General features: G+C 52.6%; 1 protein-coding gene across 1 annotated transcript in view; it reads left to right on the forward strand.

Moving 5' to 3' along the window:
• LOC123351979 overlaps nucleotides 1–22,731 on the forward strand; it is a 46,025-nt gene that overhangs the window by 11,608 nt on the left and 11,686 nt on the right. Inside the window, exons 9-11 of the mRNA XM_044991663.1 lie at nucleotides 9,374–9,502; nucleotides 14,401–14,550; nucleotides 14,898–15,302. Coding sequence (XP_044847598.1) covers nucleotides 9,374–9,502; nucleotides 14,401–14,550; nucleotides 14,898–15,302 — 684 coding nt within the window. The remainder of the gene's footprint in view (nucleotides 1–9,373; nucleotides 9,503–14,400; nucleotides 14,551–14,897; nucleotides 15,303–22,731) is intronic.

The raw sequence follows: 22,731 nt of genomic DNA on the forward strand, positions 1-22,731 counted from the left end.
GGATGGGGGGGCACCAGTTCAGATTTGGAGTGGGGAGAGGAAACTTTAACCATGATTCCAGGGACTACTTGGGCACCTGAAAACTCTCGGGGCTTTGCAGATAATAACTTAGGGATTCGCTGACAGGAGCACTGTATCTAGCTGTTATATAAAGAAAGAAAATATATATACAAACGCCAATTAAAGCCATGTTTAAATCTTATATGTAAATTTAGAAGAATCAGGAGATAATACAGCAAGATATTCCCAATCCTAAGCCATGAGGTATCAGTTCTGAAGCTTTAACACAGATATCAGAAACACACGTATGAGACTTCGCACACAATCTTTAGTAGAGATAAATAAAAATAAATATCATGTAACTTTCTCTAAGAGACAGTGTGTTACTGCCATTGTCTCCTCTATTTTAGTTAATTGTTTTTCACTAAAAACATAATTTTAACATATGTGATTGAGGTTTTTTTTCTCTTTTATTAAGAAAGGGAATTAATGTTTCTAATTCTTTTGGCGTTTATATTTACTGACCACAATCATGTACGTGACTCACGAACATTTGACGCCATCATTGCTATTGGTATTACAGTTAGAACTGCAGTTATTTTCATGCAAATGTTAAGTTAATTTACAGCTATAACTAAAAATACAATCCCACATCTGCACAGTGTCTATAGTTCTGTGTTTAGCTAATATTTTTTAAACTGAAATTAATAAAGTGAGTACAAGCTACAGTTCCATTCTAGGAGGATGCTATTATTTGATTGTGCCACTTTACACAATGAATGACAAAGCTCAATATGATAACAACAATAATAATGCTAATTACTCCAGCCAAGAAAGGTTAGGCAGTTTAGAACTCACTACTCAAAGAATTCAGTGTAAGCATAAGAGAGAAATAAAATTATGAAATGCAAAGACCAGTCAACAAACTCAACTAATGCCACTTTGAAAGAATAAAATTACAGAGCATATATGTGCATTGCAGGAAGTAACAACAAGTAACAACAGCAATATAAGTACGTGTTGGGTGGGGTGAGTGTGAAAGAGACAGTGTGTGTCAGCTGGGGGTGTGTGAGCTGGGGGAGTGTGTGCGAGACCGCATGCTGCCCATTTAAGAGAGCAGCTCTTTGCAGGCTGAAGGAAAGCTCCTTGAGACACAGCAGCGCTGTCCCACTCTGGGTGAGCCCTGTCCCCCACACCCCCTGCTCTGCGGAGATGGGGCACATTGGGAGGACAGGGAACAGGCTGACATCAGAGCCCCTCCCCCTGCTCCTTACAGCAGACAGGGAGCTCCCAGGAGCAGCTGGCCAGGGGCGGCTCCAAGGCAGGGGACAGGAACCGCGGGGCTGCAAAGGCCAGCGGGTGCTGGGGGGAAGCACCCCTGCCGCGGAGGCGCCCCTGTGACATTGAACTCCATCATGCTTTATAAAAATATGTGTATAAGTGTGAATATCACATAACTGGAATATGCTTTATGCAAAAGGTCCCTCTGGGACACCTGGCATTGGCCACTGTCGGTAGACGGATACTGGGCTAGATGGACCTTTGGTCTGACCCGGTATGGCCATTCTTATGTTTATGTTTATGTTCTTATGTAAGGGATCATTACAAAGTTTATAATCTACTAAGTGTGGTCATCCTTTTTGTATGAATGCATCATTCTAGTACTTGAATCTAGGAATATGGAGCATAACTCTGATGTCCTACTGTAATTATGCAAAGTCTGGGCCATTAATGGTGGCTTGGAATCTTGATGGCTCCCATTGACTAGGACAATTGACTCTAGATGGCTCTGTTTACCTGCAAGTCTCCACTGCATAAGTGCAGGCCAGTCCTGGAGGAATGGAGGGGGGCTCACGGGACATGTGATCATGGGAGGTAAGAACGCCAAGCAAGACCGAGACAGCAGCAGCCAGCAGCCATGAGCCAAGCAGCAGAGGACACACTGAGGATGATAGCATGCAGCAGCTGCGGTATGTACCTGGTCTTAGCTGGGGACCCAGAACAGTACTATGTATGCATGAAGTGCCGCCTAATAGAGCTGCTCGAGGAAAAGATCCAGGGCCTAGAGCTGCAGGTAGAAACCCTGATAGAGAATAGAAGGGGGTTTGAGCAGCTGATGGAGCAATGGCAAGCAGTAACTGAAGGGGAACGCTCAGGGGCACAGGGGGGAGCAGGGGCTGAGGCCACTGAGGGGGGACCACCAGATGAGGAAGATGGGCGGTGGAAGCATGTGACCGTGAGAAGCAGGCCAAGGAAAAGGAGAGCCAGTGAGGGGGAAATTGAGCTAAGGAACAGGTTTGAAGGTTTGGAGAATGAGGAAGGGGTAAAGCAGATGGTCGCTGACGGTGGGAGGCCAAGAAAAAAGAAACGAGCAGCCAGTCCCATAGAAAAAGGGGAGGAGTCTATGGAAGTAGCACCAAGTTTGGGCCCAGGGAGGATGCAGGATGGCTTAAGGGGAACCACAAGGGATGATAGGAATGGAAGGAGCTTGCAACCAGGGGGGACGGAGGATAGGTTAGAGGACCGCACTGTCCCCAGGCGAAGGCAGGTCTACGTGATTGGGGATTCCATACTGAGAAGGTTGGACAGGCCTGTGACCAGGGCCGATCTAGAGAACAGAAGGGTGTGCTGTCTACCGGGTGCTAAAATACGGGATGTGGACCTGAGGTTGAAAAGGATCCTAAGAGGAGCAGGTAAGAACCCTTTGGTCATCCTTCATGTGGGAACGAATGACACTGCTAGATTCTCGCTAGAAAGGATCAAGGGAGACTATGCTAGGTTGGGTAAGACGCTCAAGGAAATTGAGGCTCAGGTGATCTTCAGTGGGATCCTACCTGTCCCTAGGGAAGGGCGCCAAAGGGGTGACAGGATCGTGACGATTAATAGTTGGCTGAGGGAGTGGTGTTACAAGGAGGGCTTTGGGATGTATGGGCACTGGGAGGCTTTTGGGGACAGACAACTGTTCTCACGGGATGGGCTCCACCTAAGTAGGGAAGGTAGTAGACTTCTAGGAGGGAGGCTGGCTCATCTGATTAAAAGAGCTTTAAACTAGACACTGGGGGGAGACGGTTGGGAGAGGTCCTGGTGCTCTCCACGCCAAATTTATACATTGGGAGTGAGAACAACAAGATAACAACAGATATAGCCAGAGGGGGACGGTTAGGTGTAAGGAAGAGGGGGGGGGACGGATTCTAGATCTACAAGTCATACTGGAAGTACTGTGTCCCTACCGAGTTGGGTGAAAAGAGTGAGAGGAGCCCAACAGGAAAAATTAGGATGTTTGTTCACCAATGCAAGAAGCTTAGGTAACAAAATGGAGGAACTGGAGCTCCTGGTCCGAGAATTGAAACCGGATATCGTAGGAATAACCGAAACATGGTGGAACGGTAGCCATGACTGGAGTACAGGTATGGAAGGGTATGTGCTGTTTAGGAAAGACCGATGCAAAGGTAAAGGTGGGGGAGTAGCATTGTATATCAATAATGAGGTGAAATGTAATGAGATAACTAGCAATGCAATGGATAATACAGAGTCTGTCTGGGCAATGGTCACATTGGGGAAAAAAACTACCAGAGCCTCACCCGGGATAGTGATTGGGGTGTGCTATAGACCGCCGGGATCTATCTTGGAGACAGATAGAGAGCTCTTTAATGTTTTTAAGGAGGTAAATACTAATAGGAACTGCTTGATCATGGGGGACTTTAACTTCCCGGATATAGATTGGGAAACAAATGCTAGTAATAATAATAGGGCTCAGCTTTTCCTAGACGTGATAGCTAATGAATTCCTTCATCAAGTGGTTGCTGAACCGACGAGGGGGGATGCCATTTTAGATTTGATTTTGGTGAGTAACGAGGACCTTGTTGAGGAAATTGTTGTAGGGGATAACCTTGGCTCGAGTGATCATGAGCTAATTCGTTTCAAAATAAATGGGAGGATAATCAATAGTGCATCTGAGACTAGGGTTTACGATTTCAAAAGGGCTAACTTTACTAAATTAAGGCGACTAGTTAGGGAAGTGGACTGGACTAACATATATAGGGATCTAAAGGCAGATGACGCCTGGGGTTACTTCAGGTTGAAGTTGCAGGAGTTGTCAGAGGCATGTATCCCGAGAAGGGGAAAACGGCTCGTAGGTAGCAGTTTTAGACCGAGCTGGATGAGCAAGCGTCTTAGAGGGGTCATTAAGAAAAAACAGAAAGCGTACCAGGAGTGGAAAATGGGAGGGATCAGCAAAGAAACCTACCTTATTGAGGTCAGAGAGTGTAGGGAAGCAGTGAGAAAGGCAAAGCGACGGGTGGAGATGGACCTAGCGAAGGGGATTAAAACCAATAGCAAACGGTTTTTTAGCCATATAAATAGGAAGAAAACCAAGAAAGAAGAAGTGGGACCGCTTAAAACTTTAAACAGAGTGGAGATTAGGGATAATCTTGGAATGGCACAATATCTGAACGAATATTTTGCCTCGGTCTTTAATGAGGCTAATGAAGGGCTAAGGAATAGTGATAGAGGGACCGATGGGAATGAAGATATGGGGGTAGACATTACGGTATCTGAGGTAGAAGCCAAACTTGAACAACTTAACGGAAGTAAATCGGGGGGCCCGGATAATCTTCATCCTAGAATATTAAGGGAATTGGCGAGTGATATTGCTATCCCGTTAGCGATAATTTTTAATAAGTCTCTAAATTCGGGGGTTGTGCCGTTTGACTGGAGATTAGCTAATGTAGTTCCTATATTCAAGAAGGGGAAAAAAAGTGACCCGGGTAACTACAGGCCTGTTAGTTTAACATCTGTAGTATGCAAAGTCATGGAAAAAATCTTAAAAGAGAGAGTGGTTCCGGAGCATGAGGCCGATGGCAACTGGGATAGATTACAGCATGGATTTACGAAAGGTAGATCGTGCCAAACCAACCTGATCTCCTTCTTTGAGAAAGTAACAGATTTTTTAGACAAGGGAAATGCGGTGGATCTAATATATCTGGATTTCAGTAAGGCGTTTGATACGGTACCGCATGAAGAATTACTGGTTAAATTGGAAAAGATGGGGATCGAAATGAAAATCCAGAGGTGGATAAGGAGCTGGTTAAAGGGGAGACTGCAGAGGGTAGTATTGAAGGGGGAACTGTCAGGTTGGAGGGGGGTTACCAGTGGAGTTCCTCAAGGTTCGGTTTTGGGTCCGATTTTATTTAATCTATTTATTGCTGACCTGGGAACCAAGAGTAGGAGTGGGCTGATAAAGTTTGCGGATGACACCAAGTTGGGAGGTATTGCCAATTCGGAAAAGGATCGGGATATCCTCCAGGGAGATTTGGATGACCTTGTAAACTGGAGTATTAGTAACAGGATGAAATTCAATAGTGAGAAGTGTAAGGTTATGCATTTAGGGATGACTAACAAGAATTTTAGTTATAAGCTGGGGACGCACCAGTTGGAAGTAACGGAGGAGGAGAAGGACCTAGGAGTCCTGGTTGATCGTAGGATGACTATGAGTAGGCAATGTGATGTGGCCGTTAAAAAAGCTAATGCGGTCTTGGGATGCATTAGGCGAGGTATTTCTAGTAGGGACAAGGAGGTGCTAGTCCCGTTATATAAGGCGTTGGTGAGACCTCATTTGGAGTATTGTGTGCAGTTTTGGTCTCCCATGTTTAAGAAGGATGAATTCAAACTGGAACAGGTACAAAGAAGGGCCACTAGAATGATCCGAGGAATGGAAGGCCTGTCGTATGAAAGGAGACTTGAGGAGCTCGGTTTGTTTTCCTTAACCAAAAGAAGGATAAGAGGAGATATGATTGCACTCTTTAAATATATCAGAGGGATAAATACCAGGGAAGGAGAGGAATTATTTCAGCTCAGTGCTAATGTGGACACGAGGACAAACGGATATAAATTGTCAGTCAGGAAATTCAGGCTTGAAATTAGACGAAGGTTTCTAACCATCAGGGGAGTGCAATATTGGAACAGCCTACCGAGGGAAACAGTGGGGGCGAAGGACCTCCATGACTTTAAGATTAAGCTAGATAAGTTTATGGAGGAGATGGTATGATAGGATAACGGGCTTAGTCAATAGGTCAATTAAGTGCCACAATGGTAAATAGTACAATGGGTCAATGATATGATATAACCTTTTTCCAGAGGGTATGGCTGGAGAGTCTTGCCCGCATACTCGGGGTTCAGCTGACCGCCATATTTGGGGTCGGGAAGGAATTTTCCTCCAGGGAAGATTGGCAGTGGCCTTAGAGGTTTTTCGCCTTCCTCTGAAGCATGGGGCAGGGGTCGCTTGCTAAAGGAGTGGGTGGATCGGCTTATGTGGCCTGCATCTAGCAGGAGGTCAGACTAGATGATCATAATGGTCCCTTCTGATCTTGAATTCTATGATTCTATGATCATGTCAACTGAACTGGAATCCATCCTTAACCTGGTGCTTTTCCAGTTAGAAGGAGGGGGGGGGGAACCAGGGACACAAAATATTCCCGCCTTCTGCCAGAGCTATAAAAGGGGGTGGAACAGAACAAAGGGGGCTGCTGGTCATGAAGAAATCCCCTACTTACCACCTGAGCTGGAGCTAACAAGAATTGAACCAGGGGAAAGGATTGGGCCCAGACTAGGAAGGAGTCTAGTCTGCGAAAGAAGCTTATTGGAAAATCTCTGAGGGTGAGATTTACCTGTATTCAGTTTCTTGATGTATTAGGCTTAGACTTGTGTGTTTTGTTTTATTTTGCTTGGTCTGTTATTTCTTGAAACCACTTAAATCCTGTTTTTTATACTTAATAAAATCACTTTTGTTTATTAATTAATCCAGAGTTAATTATTTATACCTGGGGAGCAAACAGCTGTGCATCTCTCTCTATCAGTGCTAGAGAGGGTGGAGAATTCATGAGTTTCCCCTTGATAAGCTTTACACAGAGTAAAATGGATTTATTTGGGGTTTGGATCCCATTGGGAGCTGGGTGTCTGGGTGCTGGAGACAGGAGCACGTGCTAAGCCATTTTCATTTATGTCTGTGGCTTTGGGGGCATGGTTCAGACCCTGGGTCTGTGTTGCAGCAGGCTGGCGTGTCTGGCTCAATAAGGCAGGTTTCTGCAGTCCCAAGCTGGCAGGGAAAAATGGGCTCTGAGGTAGTGTCAGCACATCAGGTGACAGTCCCAAGGGGGTCTCTGTGACTGAACCCGTTACAGCCCCGTTCACCCGTGGCTAAGGCCGGATCTGGATGACTTCATTTGCTCTGCGATGACCCCAAGGCGTTCAGATACCCCGGTAACAATCGGAGTACGATACCATCTAGAGCAGTGGCTCTCAAACTGTGGATCAGGACCTCAAAGTGGGTCACGACCCCATTTTAATGGGGTCACCAAGGCTGCCTTAGACTTGCTGTATCCCGGGACCAAAGCCCGAGAATCACTGCCTGATATCCGGTGCGCTCAGACTTCGATCCCCCCTCCTAGGGTCATGTAGTAATGTTTGCTGTCAGAAGGGGGTTATGGTGCAATGAAGTTTGAGACCCCCTGCAAGAACAGAGCGGAACAGGTGATGCTAGTTACTGATCCCTGCAAGACAATGCAGTTACCACAAAGCCAGATCTTAGCGTGAAAGCAAGTGTTCAGTCTTTGAGAAATGCTGAATCGATAGTGTTTGTCTTTGCGTTACAGTAGCACCTACTATGTGCTCAGATTGGTGCAAACACAGCAGAATCCTTGGTTTCTAGACATGTCTGAGAATCACAGAAACTGTAAACTTGCAAATAGGAATAAAACTCACTTTTTATTTCCATATGTCTCTCAAATTAGGAAGAGCAAGTGTGATCAGGGATCAAGAGATACTCCACTGGAGATGCAGGATTGTAATTAGCACGTGCCAAAAGAAATCGATACCTGCGCTGTGCCATGACGCTTTTTAAAATGACTTATAAACCCCTTGCTCCCTTGGATTGATTCATCCCCTGTTAAATTTCCAAATTTTGTTGCTTGGGCTTGAAGAATCGGCCCCCTTAGCTGCATTTCTTTCAGCCTTTCCTGAGCAAACCACGTGCGCATGGTTTTCTCTGTCGTGGGTTTTGCTGAATAGTGCACACGTTTGCATTTAAGCCCTGCGGCAGAATTGATATTTTGTACAAAGCCGTTCAGTTTAGATTCAGTTTTTAGCCATCCTCGGAGAGCAGATTCGGCAATCCCAGTGTCTTTTGAAACTTTGGCCTGGGTTTCTCCGCTATTTGCTCGATGTATTGCAGCAGCTTTTCTTCTCCACTGTAGGAACGCTGACGCTTGCCCTCTGCCCTCTAGCATGACAATGACTAAGCGTGTGTGATACGTCTTTACGAACACGGGGAAAAATGTACAACACGTTTCTGCTCCGCACTTACTGTCGATTTCTATGTCAGTGAGTTACTGAGCAAATCTGTAGCGCTACATAGCAAGTTCCTGTACCACATTTTAACGAGTCTCGCGTGTTAAATAGGTACCACGGGGAGATGTGCTACCGCATGTTAAGTGGATTCATGAGTAAACGTGTCGTGCATAAATGGCTCTGTACTGTACATACATGTACACACACATACACATATATATATACAGAGAGAGAGAGTACATATAGACAGTGCGCACACACATACACTGGATAGATACATACACTGACTATTATTTTAGGATATGTAGCAGGGTGGACCCCTGCTTCTGCCCTGAAGGGGTTGAAAACAGCCCTGGGAAGGGGCTTTAGTCTGGGCTGATTGGGGAAGTGGCTACAGCTGGGGCCACGCCCCAAACTGAGCACCAGGGCCTTATAAGAAGGCCAGGGAAGCCAGAAGCCCAGTCAGTCTCTCTCCATCTATAGAAGGAGATGGGCCTGGCTGGAGGGAGCAATGCTCAGTGCCTCACAAGCCTTCTTAAGACACCTGAAATGACAAACTTTTCATTGGATACACACAGTCATTTTCTAACGATAAAAATGGGGGTGTAGGTTGTTTCCCTGAGATACAGAGTGTCAAACTCACCCTGGGGCAGATTGGAGCCATTGCCCCATAGAGGGGAAGGGCCCTGTGCCCCATTACCCTCCCAGCCAGTCCCCCCAGCCAGTACTCACCCCCACGCGGTGGGGTAAGAAGCCGGCTGTCCGTGGGAGCTGCTTGTATCTGGGACAATCTCCCGCTTGCGTCGATGGCACCGAGATCTGCAGCCACTGGAATCGGCTTCTGCAAGACGCTCTATGGCCAGATTCATGCCCTGACTTCCCTTTCCTGTCTTGAAATCTCACATCTCTCCACAGCCCTCGCCCTGACACTCGCGCCTGCTCAGTCCCAGGCAGGTCTCCTCACGCACCCGGTTATTCCCATTGGAGTCGGGATTCACTAGCCGTCCTAACCAGACATCTGCTGTTCCAGTGTGCTGTTCCCAGCGCCTCGCCCCAGAGGCAGACGCATCTCAGCTCCGGGTGAGCAACTCCTGGGCAGTGTCGATGTGTGACTGTTCCCAGCCGCCCCGCCCCAGAGGCGGCTGTATCTCAGCTCGGGGTGAGTGATTAGCATTTGCTGCATATACAATACGATAAGAGGTGTGAGCTGCTAGTGTTAAAATATTATTGTGTGATGGGGAAAACCAGTAATAAAGGGATAGATCTGGGATGGGGGGCAGGTAGCCAGGACTCCTGGGTTCTATTCCCGACTCTGGGAGGGGAATGATCATAACAGTGGGGCTGGGAGCCAGGACTACTGGGTCCATCCAGAGCTCTGGGACCAGAGTGGAGTGTAGAGGGTCTTGGAGTCAGGGCTCCTTTCCTGACCCTGGCTCTGGGAGGGGAGCAGGGTCTAGTGGGTTACAGTGGAGGGTGGAGGCAGGGAGTCCGGACTCCTGGGCTCTATCCCAACTCTGGGAGGAGAGTGAGGGTTAGCAGGGCTCAGAGCCCGGAGTCCTGGGTTCTATTTCCAGCCCCACAAGCAATATGCAGCCTGCCTCTGTTGCAGGGAAGCTGTGGTTAGGGCCAGCCAGAAGGAGGGGAAGTCGGCAGGATGCTGGTGCTGGGTTTCTGAGACAGCATCTCCCCCCAACCCCCTCCCATCCGCACCCACTTCTGCTTTCACATTCCTGTGCTTGCCGCTTCCCCAGACTCTGAGTCAGGAACCCAGGCTGCAGGGTCGGAGAGCCAGGTGCTGAGCCCCCCTCTGCAGGTCTAGGGGGGAGTGGAAATAGGGGGGAGGGAGCTGGATGGTCTGTGGAGACTGGGGTGCCCCTCAATCCCCACCTGCAGCCTCTTGCTATCCCAGCCCTGGGCTCCCTGCCCCCACAGCTCTGCCGATGCCCCTCAAGGCCGAGCAGGGTCCCGACCCAGGGATGGGGATGGAGGCTGGATCTCACGGGCCCGGCCCCTGCCCCTACAGCCCTGGGCAGCAGGGCCCGTCCCATCATGCTCTGGGCTGGTGCATGGGCCATGGGGGATCCAGGCTGACACCCACCGAGCTCACTGCACCAGCACCCAGGTGGGGTGGATGAGGCAAAGGGCTGCAAAGAACCGGGTGTGGGGAGACAAAGCACAAATATGTGGATTTTAAAAGCCAAAGTCAGGATTCTGTGAGCAAATCTCACAATATTTGGCCAATCTCAGGATTTTTAAAGCAAACCTCAGAATTTATCAGTGAATTTCAGGGAGGGGTTGGGGTTGTCATGTTCACATTCAATCTTGGGATTTTTTAGCGAATCCTAGAATCCTAGAATCACAGACCCACACGGTGAGACGGGACCACAGGAGTCACCTAGTCCAACCCCTGCCAAGATGTAGGATTTGTTGGGTCTAACCCATCCCAGACAGATACTGTCCAGCCCCCTCTCGAAACCCTCCAGTGAAGGCACTTCCACCACCTCCCTGGGCATCTGCTCCATTGTCCAACTGCTCTCGTCCTGCTCTCTGGGGTGAGAGAGAACAACTTTTCTCCAGCTTCTCTATGGTAGCTTGTCCTGTACTTGAAAACTGTGATAATGTCCCCTCTCAGCCCACCAATCTCTTTTCCAAACTAGTCATACCCAGTTCCTTCAGGCTGTGCCCCTAGGGCTTCCATTCCATCCCTTTGATCCCTCGCCTCTGAATCCTTTCCAATTTCTCTACATCCTTTCTATACATTGGTGACCAAAACTGGACACAGTCCTCCAGCTGAGGCATAGAGCGGTACTGTCACCTCTCCTGTCTTGCATGCTCTGCTTCTGTTCATGCAACCTGACATTGCATTTGTTTGGGGGGTTTTTTGCAACAGCATCGCATTGCTGACTCCTGTCGAGGTTCTGATCCGCCACAACTCCCAGCTCCTTCTCAGCAGTGCTGCTGCAAAGCCAGTTCTTCCCCATCTTGTATTTGTGCATTTGGTTTTTGTTCCCTACATGAAGCATCTTCCGTTTGTCCTTGATGAATTTCATTGTGTCAGCTACAGCCCAATTCTCCAATTTATCAAGATTCCTCTGAATTTTAGCTCCATCTTCCAAAGTGTTGGCAACTCCTCCCAGCTTTGTGTCATCTGCAGATTTCATCAGTCTGCTCCCTAGTCCTATATCCACATCATTGATAAAAATGTTAAACAACATGGGACCTAGAACAAATCCCTGTGGAGCCCCACTTGGGACCTCCCTCCAATCCAACATCGTTCCATTAACAGTTACTCATTGTTTGCGGTTGTTTAACCAGTTCTGTATCCACTTAATGGTAGTTCCACCAAGTCCACATTTCTCCATAAGAACGACCAGACTGGGTCAGACCAAAGGACAATCTAGCCCAGTATCCTGTCTTCTGACAGTGGCCAATGCCAGGTGTCCCGGGGAGATGGACAGAACAGGGAATCATCAAGTGTCCCGTCCCCTGTCGCCCATTCCCAGCTTCTGGCAAAAAGACGCTATAGACAATATCCCTGTAGATCGTGGCTAATAATCCATTGATTGACCTACCCTCTATGAATTTATTCAGTTCTTTTTGAACCCTGTTATAGTTTTGGCCTTCACAACATCCTCTGGCAAAGAGTTCCACAGGTTGACTGTGTGTGAAGAAATACTTCCTTACATTTTTTTTAAACCTGCCGCCTATTAATTTCATTGGGGAACGTCTAGTTCTTGTGTTATGGGAAGGAGTAAATAACACTCCCTTATTTACTGTCTCCACACCAGTCATGATTTTATAGACCTCTATCATATCCCCCCCTTAGTCGTCTCTTTTCCAAGCTGAACAGTCCCAGTCTTAGTAATCTCTCCTCATACGGAAGCTGTTCCATCCCCTAATCAGTTTTGTTGCCCTTTTCTGAACTTTTTTAGCAATTCCAATTTGGGATAGGGCCACAGAACTGCACGCAGTATTCAAGATGTGCACGTACCATGGATTTATATAGAGGCAATATGATATTTTATGTCTTATTATCTTTCCTTTTCTTAATGATTCCCAACATTCTGTTAGGTTTTTTGATGGCCGCTGAACATTGAGTGGATGTTTTCAGAGAACTATCCATGGTGACTCCCAGATCTCTTCCTTGAGTGGTAACAGCTAATTTATACCCCATCACTTTATATGTATAGTTGGGAGTATGTTTCTCAATGTGCATCACTTTTCATTTATTAACACTGAATTTCATCTGCCATTTTGTTGCCCAGTCACCCAGTTTTGTAAGATCCCTTTGTAGCTCATCGCAGTCAGCTTTGAACTTAACGATCTTGAGTAGTTTTGCATCATCCGCAAATTTTTCCACCTCCCTGTTTACCCCTTTTTCCAGATCATTCATGAACATGTTGAACAGCCCTGGTCCCAGTACAGACCCCTGCGGACACCACTATTCACCTCTCTCCACTGTGAAAAATAGCCTTTTATTACCATCCTTGGTTTCTTAGCTTTTAACCAGTTACTGTTCCGTTCCCACTTATCCCATGACAGCTCACTTTGCTTAAGAGTATTTTGGGGAGGAACCTTGTCCAAGACTTTCTGAAAATCTAAGGAGATCGACTGAGTCACCCTTGTCCACATGCTGTTGATTCCGTCAAAAAAATCTAGTAGTTTGGGGACCCATGATTTCCCTTTACAAAAACCATATTGAGTCTTCCCCAACAAATCTCTGCATCTGATCATTCTGCTCTTTGCTATACTTACACTTTACTATAATTTCAACCAGTTTGCCCGTCACTGAAGTTAGGCTTATTGGCCTTCAACTGCTGGGATCACCTTGTGACGATGCGGTTCTGGTGGGACCCAACTGAGAGTGCCAATTCAAGACCAATTGCTTAAATAGGGCAGTTACAGCCCAAGGCTGGGGTTTTTCCATCTCTAAGGCAAACCAAACCAGCGAGACAAAGAGGACTTTGGTTTTACCCCAGTGACCAACACATGCAATTTCCTTAGACACTAGAGTCTCCCAGTATCACCACCAGAGGCACTCATCCTGGGGAATGAATGGTTATGAAAACCAACACCCCAATAAAAGAAAAAGGTTCTCTCTATCCCAAAGAATCAAGCCCCAGGTCAATATACACATCAGAACTTACCCACAAATCACGCTGTTGCCAATCCTTTAGAATCTGAAACCTAAAGGTTTATTCATGAAAGGAAAAAGGTAGAGATGAGAGCTAGAATTGGTTAAATGGAATCAATTACATACAGTAATGGCAAAGATCTTAGTTCAGTTACCTCATCAAAGAAGGAAACCAAGCTGGTTTGGCAGCATTTGTTCTTGGTAAATCCATGCTGGTGATCAGCCCTTCGGCCTCACAAATTGAAGGTTTTATACATTGCTCTAGTAGCTTTCCAGGTGTCGAGGTCAGGCTGATTGGTCTGTAGTTTCCCAGCTCTTCCCTTTTCCCCTTTTAAAGATGGCCCCTCTGTTAGCCCTTCCCCCATCTTCTGGGACCTCTCCTGGCATAGATGAGTTTGCAAATATTATTGCCAGTGGCTCCAAGATTTCTTCCACTAATTCCTTCAGCCCCCCTGGGTTGAACAGCTTCCCACCCCACTGATCTGAATTCATTCAAATTGGCCAGAACATCCCTGACGTGTTCTTTACTGATCCCGATCTGCAGCCCTTCCCCTTTGTTGTCCGTGGTAACTTCGCTGGTTTCCCGCTCACATGTTGGTTTTTGTGGGAAGACTGAAGCAAAGCAGGCACTGAGCAGCGCTGCCTTCCGACCTTCTGTCACCAGCTTGGGTTTTTCTGGCCGTTCTCATGATTCTTAAAGAAAATCTCAGGTTTTTTACACCAATTTAAGGATTTTTTTAGCTCATGATCTCTCAGAACCATCTGGTGATTTGGGGTTTTCTGTGTGGGTGGGAGGTCCCTGCGCTGCCAGCAGCCCCAGATCAGCCCCTGCAGAGCCCAGCAGCACTGATGGTTCCCCAGGCAGATCTGCGCCCCCCAAACAGCCTCTGCACTCACACTTCTCACCCCCCGTCTGTCTCTAGGTTTGTACCAGCCGCATGCCCCAGCCATGGGCAGAGTCCCGATGCCACAGCAGGACGCTGGGGAAAGGGAGCTCCCGCCTCAGGGTCCCCACTGGAGAGCAGGGGGTCCTGCCATGCTGAGGGTCCTGATCCTCGCCCTGCTCTGGAGGGGTAAGTAAGCAGCACCTGCAGCCCCAGGGCAGGGGGAAGGGCAGAACCTGCACTAAGCGGGGCCAGGTCTGTCCCAGGACTTGGAAGGGAGACTGGCCAGAGGGGGAGGGGAGCCCAGTGCCCCAGTGCGGTGCTTGGGGGTGCTGAGTGACAGGGAGTGGGGGCAGGGGGCTCGATGTAGGGAGGGATGGAAAGTAAATGGAGTGAGAATTGGTTGAGGACCCAGGGCTGGGCTCGCAGGGGGCTGTTGGTCAGGAGTGAGGGGAACCGGCAGAGCTGTGGGGGGAGTTTGGGGGGGGGCTCTGCTCTCTATGGGTCCCACTTCGATCCCTCCCCATCCCCTGCAGGGTCCCTGTCCCAGCTGCCCGGATTTACCCTGACGGTGCCGCAGTTGGTGTCGGTGCAGGAGGGTCTCTGCGTTCTCGTCCCCTGCACCTTCACGTACCCAGCCTCCTACGACACCGACAATCCCTCGGCCCAGCTAAATGGACAGTGGTACAAGGAGCCTGCTACTGGGGGCCAGGATCATCCCGTGGCCAGCAGTGTCACCAGCAACGGGGTGTCCCAGGAGACCCAGGGCCGGTTCCGGCTGACGGGGGATCCAGCGCGCGGCGACTGCTCCCTGCAAATCAGTGATGCCCGACGGACGGATGCGGGGAGATATTTCTTTTACATCGAGAAAGGCCTGTTTGAACACACTTACCGCCCCAATTCCAATGGCACTGACCCTGTGCTCACGATCTCCGTGACAGGTAAGCAGGGGCAGCTCTAGGCACCAGCTAAACAAGCTGCTGCCTAGGGCTGCAAAATATAGGGGGCGGCATAAGGCTGGGGCCCCAGCTCATCCCGCCACTGCGAGCTGAGGAGCGGCCCGTCCCCTGCAGCCGGGGCAGGGCCGCGCTACCGGCTCCGCTTGGGGGAGAGGGGCGGCCCCTGACCGGTAGCGCGGCCCCGCCTGGCTGCAGAAGACGGGCCCCGCCTGGCTCCTCCTCCGCGCGTTCGCGCCCGGGTCCTAAACAGCGCAGCAGCCGCCTGGCTCCGGGGGGGGGCTGAGCCCCGCCCCGCTCCGCTCCCAGCTGCGTGGTCAGGGGGCGGGGCTGCGACCTCCGGGCCGCGTGGCTCCTCCCCTCACCACCCGGCTCTGAGCGGGGAAGAGCTCAGCCCGCCCCCCCGGAGCCATGTGGCTGCCTCGCTGGGGTTGGCTAAGGGGCAGGGAGTCCCGGGGGCAGGGAGGGGGCGGAGGTTCTGTGGGGGACAGGGAAGGGGGGGTCGGATTGGGGGGGGTCTCAGGGAGGTGGTTGTCAGGCACCCCCTAACCCCATTACCCCCCAGGCCCAGCCCTGACCCTCCGAGCCCAGCCCCTCTGAGCCAGACACCCCCCCGACCCCATTCCCCCCACAACTCTGACCCCCAGCTCTGAGCCAAGCCCCTCTTATCCGGACACCCCCCTGTACCCATTCCCCCCAACAGCCCTGACCCCCAGCTCCGAGCCCAGCCCCTCTGATCCGGACACCCCCCTTACCCCATTCCCCCCACAACCCTGACCCCCAGCTCCGAGCCCAGCCCCTCTGATCCGGACACCTCCCTGATCCCATTCCCCCCATAGCCCTGACCCCCAGCTCTGAGCCCAGCCCCTCTGATCCGGACACCTCCCTGATCCCATTCCCCCCACAGCCCTGACCCCCAGCTCTGAGCCCAGCCCCTCTGAGCTGGGCACTCCCGATCCCATCCCCCAAAGCCCTGACCCTCATCTCCAAGCCCAGCCCCGTTGAGCTGGGCACCACCCAACCCCATCCCCCTCCACCCCAGACCCCCATATTTGAGCCCAGCCCCTCTGATCCGGACACCCCCCTCACCCCATCCCCCCCACAGCCCTGACTCCCAGCTCCGAGCCCAGCCCCTCTGAGCTGGGCACCCCTCTGACCCCATTCCCCCCACAGCCCTGACCCCCAGCTCCGTGCCCAGCCCCTCTGAGCTGAGCACCCCCGACCCCATCCCCCACAGCCCTGACCCTCATCTCCAAACCCAGCCCCATTGAGCTGGGCCCCCCCCAACCCCATCCCCCTCCACCCCAGCCCCACAGCTCTGAGCCCAGCCCCTCTGAGCCAGACAACCTCCAACCCCATCTCCCCACAGTCCTGAGCCCAGCCCCTGTGAGCCGGGCACCCCCCAGAGCCCAGCTTCCCACCCAGCCCTGGGCAACAGCAGCACCACCTCCAGGCAGTGACAGCCCATTGGCACCAACCATCACCCTCACCCAGCGACCGCCCATTTTGTAACTGCCAATGTAGACAGACCAGTAAAGCAGTTCATGTTTTTAAATCATGTATTTGGTTTATTTTCAAATTATTACAAATTAATTTTCACTAGTTATATTTTACATTTCCAAACACATGTTACTATTGTATTGCAACTTTTTTTTATGGAAGGGGCCCCCAAAATTGCTTTGCCCCAGGCCCCTGAATCCTCTGGGCAGCCCTGCCCAGTGTGTGTGAGGAGCCGGGGAGGGAGGGAAGCGGGTTCCCCTGGAGCCGAGCTGTCACGGAGTGTGGGGGAGTCCGGCCCTGCACCCCTCTTCCTGAACTCACAGTGACTCTCAGCCAGCCAGTAAAACAGAAGGTTTATTGAACAACAGGAACACAGGATACAGCCCGGCTTGTGTTCAGAGCCAGGACCCCTCAATCTGGCCTGTCTGGGGGGTTCAGGGTGCTTGGATCCCAGCCTAGGATCCCCTGAAAACCCACCACCCAGCTCCCAACCAAAGACTGACTTCACTCCACCCTTCCCTTTTGTCTAGCCCCAGCCAGAGGTGTCACCTCCCCTCCCCCAGGCCTAGCTCATGTTACAGTCTGAATACCTGCATCTCACCTAAAATCCTCCCTGCTTTCCCATCCCCCACACAGACAGCCCCTACTCCATCACACCTCTCCCCCCTCCGAGACTGAACTGAGCGGGGTCACTCTGCCCAGTGACCCGGGGAAGTTCGGGCCCCCCTCTCCAACCCAACAGCGCGTCCGCTATCAGGTTGGCACTTCCCTTCACGTGGACCACATCCATGTCATAGTCCTGCAGGAGCAGGCTCCACCTCACGAGCTTGGCGTTGGCTCCTTTCATCTGGTGCAGCCAGCCAGGTCAGGGGAGAGTGGTCGGTGTACACGGTGAAGTGGCGCCCAAAGAGATATGGCTCCAGTTTCTTAAGGGCCCACACCATGGCCAGGCATTCCTTCTCGATGGCCGCGTAGTTCTGCTCCCGGGGTAGCAGCTTCTTGCTCAGGTACACGATGGGGTGTCTCTCCCCCTTTTCATCCTCCTGCATCAACACCGCCCCCAGGCCCGTGTCTGAGGCGTCGGTAAACACCATAAAGGGCTTGTCAAAGTTTGGGTTTGCCAGAATTGGGCCTTTGAGCAGAGCCTCCTTCAGTGCCTGGAGAGCCTCCTGGCACTGCTCGGTCCAGACCACCTTGTCTGGCTTCCCCTTCTTGCACAGCTCGGTGATGGGGGCGGCTATGGCACTAAAGTGGGGCATGAACCTTCGATAATACCCCGCCATCCCGATAAAGGCCTGGACCTGCTTTTTGGTCTGGGGAGCGGGCCAGTCTCTGATCACCTCCACCTTGGCCGGTTCCGGCTTTAGGCAGCCGCTCCCCACCCGATGGCCCAGGTAAGATACTTCAGCCATCCCCACCTTGCACTTCTCAGCCTTTACGGTTAACCCCACCTCCCGGAGTCGGTCCAGCACTTGTCTAACCTGGAACACGTGATCTTCCCAGGTCTGGCTGAAGACGCAGATGTCATCAATATACGCCACAGCAAAACTCTCCATCCCCCTCAGCAGCTGATCCACCAGGCGCTGGAAGGTGGCCGGCGCTTCCTTGAGGCCGAAGGGCATGGTCAGAAACTCGTAGAGCCCCAGGGGGGTGATGAAGGCCGATTTCAGCCTGGCATCTGCGTCCAGCGGCACTTGCCAGTAGCCCTTTGTAAGATCCATGGTGGTGAGGTACCGAGCGCCTCCCAGCTTGTCTAGGAGCTCGTCAGGCCTTGGCATGGGGTAGGCATCAGATACTGTTATGGCATTGAGCTTTCGATAGTCCACACAGAACCGGATCGACCCGTCCTTCTTGGGGACCAGCACCACTGGGGAGGCCCAGGGGCTGGCGGACGGCTGGATCACCCCTAAAGCCAGAATGTCCCTGACCTCCCTTTCCAGGTCCTGGGCAGTCTTCCTGGTAACCCGAAAAGGGGAGCATCGTATCGGGGTGTGTGACCCAGTCTCCACCCGGTGGACAGTCAAATTAGTGCGCCCAGGCTGGTTGGAAAACAGCTGTCGGTATAGGAGCAGTACCCCTCTGATCTCAGCATGCTGGGCTGGGGTCAGCTGATCAGAGAGGGGAATCGCCTCCAGGGGGGAACCAGCCTTTGTCCCTGGGAATAGATCCACTAGAGGGTCATCCCCCGGCTCCTCCCAGTGCCCACACACGGCCAACACCATATTCCCCCTGTCATAGTATGGCTTCATCATATTCACATGCTACACCCGGCGGTGGTGCACCCGGTTCGACAGCTCCACCACATAGTTTACCTCATTTAGTTGCTTAACAACCTTGAAGGGCCCTTCCCAGGCAGCCTGGAGTTTGTTTTTCCTCACGGGGATGAGAACCATCACTTGGTCCCCGGTGGCGAAGGCGCGGGCCCGCGCCGTGCGGTCATACCAGACCTTCTGCTTCCTCTGGGCTCGGGCCAGATTCTCCCTGGCCAGGCCCATGAGCTCGGTAAGTCTTTCCCAGAAGGTCAGGACATACTCCACCACCGACTCTCCATCAGGAGCGGCCTTCCCCTCCCATTCGTCTCTCATCAGGTCCAGGGGCCCCCTTACCCGCCTTTCATACAACAGTTCGAAAGTCGAGAACCCAGTAGATTCCTGGGGTACCTCCCTGTATGCAAACAGCAGGTGAGGTAAGTACTTGTCCTAGTCCTGTGGGTGCTGGTGCATGAATGTTTTTAGCATCATCTTTAGCGTCCCGTTGAACCTCTCCACCAGCCCGTTGGTCTGGGGGTGGTATGCTGAGGCCCAGCTGGGTCGGACCCCACATTTCTCCCACAGGGACTGGAGCAGCTTCGACATGAAGTTGGACCCCTGGTCCGTTAAGACTTCCTGGGGGAACCCCACCCGGCTGAATATGGTCAGCAGCGCATCCGCCACGGTGTCTGCTTCGGTAGAGGACAAGGCCACCGCCTCGGGGTATCGAGTGGCGAAATCTACCACCACCAAGATGTATTTTTTCCCTGACTGGGTTGCCTTGCTGAGAGGCCCCACCATGTCCATGGCCACCTTCTGGAAAGGCTCTTCTATGATGGGCAAAGGCCTCAGAGCTGCTTTCCCCTTGTCCCGGGCCTTCCCCACCCGCTGGCAGGGGTCACAGGATTGGCAGTACTGTCGGACATGGGTAAAGACCCCAGGCCAGTAAAAGTTCTGAAGCAGCCTCTGCCTCGTGCGCCGGATTCCCTGGTGCCCTGCGAGGGGGATGTCATGGGCCAGGTACAGGAGCTTGTGGCGAAACTTCTGGGGAACCACCAGCTGCCTCCTAATCCCCCATGACTCCACTTCCCCGGGGGGAGCCCATTCTCGGTACAGGAACCCCTTCTCCCACAGGAACCTCTCCTTGCAACCTCTCCTCATGGTCTGTGCTGCATTGAGGTCAGCCCGGTCCCTGGGCTTCTGCAAGGAGGGATCTTTCTGCACCTCGGCCTGGAACTCAGCAGCTGGGACAGGGATGGGGATCTGCTCTCTCTCACCGGCTGGGTCTGAGGCCGCAGCCTCTCCGGGCCGCGTCTCTGGGCGTTCCTTCCCCACCCAGTTAGGGTCTTGCGCCTCGGCCAGAGTACTTTCCCCGTTGTCAGGGTGCAGTGCCCTGCGCCGACTCTGACTACGGGTCACGACCAGGGCACCCCGGGCATTGCCTGGCCAGGCCTCGAGATCCCCCCCCATTAGCACCTCTGTGGGCAAATGGGGGTGTACCCCTACATCCTTGGGGCCCTCCTTGACCCCCCACTTCAGGTGCACCCTCACCACGGGCACCTTGAATGGGGTCCCGCTCACGCCCATCAGGGTCAGGTAGGTATCAGGCACCATCCGATTTAGGCCCACCATCTCGGGCCGGGCCAGCGTCACCTCTGCGCCTGTGTCCCAGTACCCGGTGACCTTCCTCCCATCCACCTCCAGGGAAACCAGGCACTGTTTCCGGAGGGGCAGCCCCGTGGCCACCCTGTAGCAGAACCTTGTGTCCGGAGCATCCAGCCCCCCAGAGGCGCTGGCCTGGGGCCCTCCTCCCTCCTTCCCAGGTGGGACGCTGCCAGCCCCCCTCTCTTGGGCATGTTGCCCCTCCTCCGATTGGGTCTTTACCCAGTCAACCCTCTGCGGGTTGGGTCTGCTCGGTCTGTCTCTGAACTTGGGCCATTGGGCCCGTATGTGGCCTTGCTGGCCACAGTGGAAGCAGCCCATGTCTCGTGGGTCTCCTCGAGTGGGTCTGGTGGACCTGACGCTGGACGTTCCCCTTTTGTGGGGGTTCTCCATAGGGCCCCGCTGGGAGGTCCCATGGTGACTCTCTCTCTGCGTTGAGGCAGGCCTGTTCCCTCGAGACTCCTCCCTGCCATCCCCTGCCCGACTGTCCACATATTGGTCGGCCAGCCGGCCTGCTTGCTGTGGGTTCTCCGGCTTCTGGTCCATCAACCACCGCTTCAGGTCGGATGGGCACTGCTCATACAGGTGCTCCAGTACGAATAGGTCAAGCAGGTCCTCTCTAGTTTGGGCCCCAGCCGTCCACTTGCGGGCATACCCCTGCGCCCGGTTGACCAGTTGTAGGTATGTGACCTCCCGGGTCTTATGTTGACTCCGGAACCTCTTCCGGTACATCTCCGGGGTCAGCCCAAACTCGCGGAGCAGGGCCTCTTTGAACAGGTTGTAGTCCCCCGCCTCCACCCCCTTCATTCGGCTGTACACCTCCACGGCGGTGGAGTCCAGTAAGGGGGTGAGGCACCGGATCCTGTCTGCAGGGTCAACCTTGTGCAGCTCGCAGGCATTCTCAAAGGCCGTCAGGAAGGTGTCTATGTCCTCCCCCTCCTTACGCCAGGCCAGGAAGTTCTTATTGAAGCTCTTTGTAGGTTTGGGCCCCCCTTCACTCACCGCAGCCGGGGCCTTACTGTTGCTCAGCTGGGCCATGGCCAGCTCATGTCTGCGCTGCTTCTCCCTTTCCTCGTATTCGCGTTGCTTATCCTTCTCCCTCTCCTCAAACTCACGCTGCTTCTGCCGGTCCTCCATCTCCATCAGTTTGATCTCTCTTTCCAAGTCCAGCCGCCTGAGTTCCACGGAGGCCGAGCGTCGCCGGGATGATTCCCGGCTGGCCAGGGGGGTCACGGTGCCCTCCGTAGCTGGGCTCCTCCTCCCCCTCCCCCTACGCCTAGGGGTGGGGGGTCTCGGGGAGCCCTCAGCGGCCGGCTGACCACTCCCAGCGGGGACAGACACTGGTGCCTGCGCTGCATTTGCCCGGCTGCTTCCCTCAGAGACAGGGACCGGTTCATTCCTGCGATCTCTCTCCTCCAGCTGGGCAATCAGCTGGGCCTTGGTGAGCTTCCCACAGTGCAGCCCCCTCTGCTTGCACTGCTCCACCAGCTCACACTTGCGCTGCTTGGCATACATCTTCCTGCTGGCCGCTCGCAGGCCGGGGTGCTCGCCGCTCCCCACGGGTTCCAGGGGGACCCCTAGTGTGCCAGTCCTTCAGGTCACCACCTCTCTGCCAGGGTCGAGCTCCAGACTCCTCCGCCCCGGGGATCACTCGCTGTGATCCCCCGGGGGACCCTGTTACGGCAAAGTCCTGCTCTCTGGTCACACTCTCCCAGGGGTTAATCGCCCCTTCGTTTTACTGCTCCCCAGTCACTTACTGCAGGAAGCGCCGTCCACGGGGTGCAGTCGATCCCACCGCTACCACCAGTTGTCACGGAGTGTGGGGGAGTCCGGCCCTGCACCCCTCTTCCTGAAATCACAGTGACTCTCAGCCAGCCAGTAAAACAGAAGGTTTATTGAACAACAGGAACACAGGATTTAGCCGGCTTGTGTTCAGAGCCAGGACCCCTCAATCTGGCCTGTCTGGGGTGTTCAGGGTGCTTGGATCCCAGCCTAGGATCCCC

Source organism: Mauremys mutica, chromosome 17 (genome assembly GCF_020497125.1).
Source record: "Mauremys mutica isolate MM-2020 ecotype Southern chromosome 17, ASM2049712v1, whole genome shotgun sequence".
In the NCBI taxonomy this organism is placed as follows: domain Eukaryota; kingdom Metazoa; phylum Chordata; order Testudines; family Geoemydidae; genus Mauremys; species Mauremys mutica.